Source organism: Eimeria mitis, genomic scaffold (genome assembly GCF_000499745.2).
Source record: "Eimeria mitis Houghton genomic scaffold, Emh_scaff460, whole genome shotgun sequence".
Taxonomy (NCBI): domain Eukaryota; phylum Apicomplexa; class Conoidasida; order Eucoccidiorida; family Eimeriidae; genus Eimeria; species Eimeria mitis.
Window position 1 is genome coordinate 14,842 of NW_013572909.1, and position 3,358 is coordinate 18,199.

Consider the following 3,358-nt stretch of genomic DNA (forward strand, 5'->3'; position numbering starts at 1 on the left):
ATGGTGGTGGTTCTGTTGCTGTTGCTGTTGCTGTTGCTGCTGTTGATATCCCTCCTGCTCCTCCTGCTGCTCCTCCCCCTCCTGCTGCTGCTGCTGCTGTTGCTGCTGCAGTTGCTGCTGCTGCTGCATGTTGATAGCTGAGTGTGCGTTGCGTTCTGAGTATATTTCTGGGTCCATTGGCTTTACGTATAACAAGAAAGGAGAAGGTTTCTTTATCTATATTTTTTTTATTATAGTTTTTTTTATAAATATAATGTGGGGGTTTATAATATCTTTGTGTGTAGTGACACCAGTCTCTGCCTGTTGCTGCTAGGGGGCAGATACCTTCATGGGGGCAAGGAGAAATAAAATAAAAGTTTTGGGGTTTGAGTTCGTGTATAAACATCTCTCTCGCTGCATGCAAAACCCTAAACCCTGATGCTGTTCCTCTCTCTAATAAAACTAAAACACCACCCACACACAAACGACCCCACAACTGCCGCAGCATGCTGTGTCTGCTGGGCTGTCCCTCTACGCTCCTCAGCAGCCCATGAGGATATATTATTAAGTCAAACGGGGCTGAACCTATATACCTCTCTCCTCCTGCTGCTGCTGCTCCTGCTGCTGCTGCTGCTGCTGCTCCTGCTGCTGCTGCTGGTGTTGCTGCTGCAGGAGAAGGGGAGCCTGTTCCTTCCTCGTAAAGAGCTAGCTGCCACTGTACTTGGGGGGTTAAGTCAGAGAGAAGATATTTACCTATGCTGGATAGATGCATTGAGGGTTCTACCGCCATAAGAAACTCAAACCCTTTATCATCACCATCACCAGCATCTGCTCCTGCTGCTGCTGCTGCTGCTGCTGCTGCTGCTGCTGCTTCTGCTGCTGTTGCTGCTGATAGTTGTGTTTCTATATCTGCGTATTTGACTTTGTTCTGTTTACAAGGAGCTGCTGCTGCATCTCCCCGCAGCAGCTGTCCATACACCGCATGCGCAGCAAGAAGCCCAGCAGCAAAAGCAGCATTCATTTCCAGTATTCTTTTGGGTTTAAAGTCTGAACATCTGTGTTTTATTTCGGTTAATATACGAAGAAGAGATGCATATACACCCGAGAAACGATGGGCTGTATAGGCAGCTGCTGTTGCTGGGGAATGACCCCCCATCAGCTGTCTATACAGTGCATGTCTTTTGTCTTCTGCTGCTGCTAGTGCTTCTTGTTCTATTAAACCTATCGAAGGAACAATATGAGTTTTTAGGATTTCTTTGTATCCAGGTAAAGAACGCAGAGCTGCACTGTCACGACCCAGAAGCACAGAGCTGCTGCTCCTTTGCTGCTGCTTCTTCTGCTGCTGCTGCAGTGCAGCAGCAGCATCAGCAGCAGCAGCAGCAGATAACATATCCTGCTCTTCATCTATATCCTGCTCCTCCTCCTCATCCTGCATCTGCTGCTGCTGCTGCTGCAGCTGCTGCTGCAGCAGCTGCTGCTGCTGCTTCCTAGCGACAGCTTCTCTCGCTATTTGCTGCGCCTCAGGCAGCAGCAACGAGGGCAGCACCCGCGGCAGCTCAACAGAGGTTCTTGCTGCTGCTTTCTCCGCCAGCAGCTTTCCTATTTTTTCTAGATCTTTCTTCTTGCCCACGTGCTGCAGCAGCAGCAGCAGCTTCTGCTGTATACTCTGCGGCAAACGCACCGGCTTCAGGGTGCATGCAGCTAACTCACTTAGTTTATAAAAAGATGAAATATCTGTACGTGGAGAGTCAGACATACGATCAAATAAATAACCACGATGCACGCTGTCCACACTGCTGCTGCTGCTGCTGCTGCTGCTGCTGCTGCTGGTGGCGGTGGTAGTGGTGGGGGGAGTGGTGGGGGTGCTGTTGCTGCTGCCGTTCCTGCTGCTGCATGAGGAAGAAGCAGGACATGAGCTGCACTGAGGACGAGGGTTACTGCTGCTGCTGCTGTTGCTGCTGCTGCTGCTGCTGTTGCTGCTGCTGGTGTTGTTGTTCTCGCTGTTGGTGGTACTGCTACAACTCTCTCTGCTGCTGCCGATGCTGCTGATGCTGCTGCTGCTGCTGCTGCAGCTAGAAGCAAAAGCGCGAGAAGAGAGCCGCCTGTGGCGCCAAGACAGAAATGCAGAAGAGCTCAGGGGGGGCTTTTGAATGTGCGGGGGAGGAGACGAAGGAACTCCATTTGCTGCTGGCCTTGGGTCAGCGAGCACTGGTGCTGCTGACTTTGCTGTTGCTGCTGCTGCTGCTGCTGCTGCTGTTTCCGCCGCTGCTCCTGCTGCTGCTGCTGGAGCTTTTCTTGCTGATCTTTGTGCTGCTGTTACTTCGGTTGCTGCTTCTGCTGCTGCTGCTGCTGGCCTGGCTGAGGCAGCAGCAGAATGCCTAGGGGCTGCTGCAGGGAGGAAAGCTGTTGAAAGTTCGGGTGTACGGACACTGGTGAGGTTTGAAGAGGAAAAGATAGTGGAGAGAGGACGGCGACGAGCAGAAAAGAAGACGGAGCCGCGGAGAGGCACCATCGGCAGCTGCAAGGAACGATGCGTATTTCTTTCTGTTTCCGCCAGGGAGAGAAGGAGGGAAAGTAATTAGAGAAAGCGTGATCTTCTCTTCATAAAACCAGAAAAAAAACGGACACAAAGAGTATAAAGAAGAAGGAATTAAGGAAAACAAAGAACGAATGTTTCTATGCAGAAAGCGGTATTATCATCTGCTGAGGTGTATGTACACCCCAGTTGAAACTGAATACAACTTGAATTCATTGTTTTTCTTTTTTTTGCATGTTTCAGCGAATTTTCAGAGAATTAGTTCATATTTTTTCTTTTGTTTTTGTTTTTTTTGTTGTTTTCTCCTCAAAATAAAGAAGAAAACCTGAAATTATGTTTCTGCTCTCTACACTTGAATCGGTCCTCTGATCCTATTGTGGGGCTGATCTGGTGCGATCAGCCGTTTTTTTTGTTCATTTATCGTAATTTTCCTTCATAAATATCTTTAAAATTACATTTTATTCATAAAAAACAAAAAAAAATTCATGAAAAATACACAAAAACCACGCAAGACGCTGCCGACGCCGAAGAACGAAGCTGCACGGGGGGGCCCCTCACCGCTTCGAGCTGCCTTGTATGCAGCAGCGCATGCATACGATTGGTAATTTTAAGTATTTATAAAAATTATTTAATTTTTTTATTCTTTTTATCAGAGAATATCGCAGAGGAGGAGGCAGAAGAGGGTGCTCTGCTGCTGCTGTTTCTCTCGTCATCGTCCAGGATTTCAGCTGTAGAAAGTTGAATTGTAGTTTTTCTCTTTTAAATTCTTTTGTATTGCCTTCAATGGTTTCTCTATTTCTTTAGCTCGGAGTTTCTCCCTCGGGGGCTGGCGGCTTGCGTTCA

At 48.3% G+C, this 3,358-nt stretch overlaps 2 protein-coding genes across 2 annotated transcripts in view; both read right to left on the reverse strand.

Annotated features, from left to right (window-relative positions):
• EMH_0013060 (uncharacterized protein) overlaps positions 1-177 on the reverse strand; it is a gene marked incomplete at both ends in the record, with an annotated part of 396 nt that extends 219 nt beyond the window's left edge. Inside the window, one exon of the mRNA XM_013499725.1 lies at positions 1-177. Within this exon, the coding sequence (XP_013355179.1) occupies positions 1-177 (177 nt within the window).
• A 149-nt stretch (positions 178-326) lies between these two features.
• On the reverse strand, positions 327-2,491 carry EMH_0013070 (uncharacterized protein; the record flags this gene model as incomplete). The annotated part of the gene is made up of 2 exons (XM_013499726.1): positions 327-393; positions 573-2,491. 2 exons carry the CDS (start codon positions 2,489-2,491, stop codon positions 327-329), a joined length of 1,986 nt encoding a protein of 661 aa, XP_013355180.1.
• Positions 2,492-3,358: the final 867 nt, after the last annotated feature.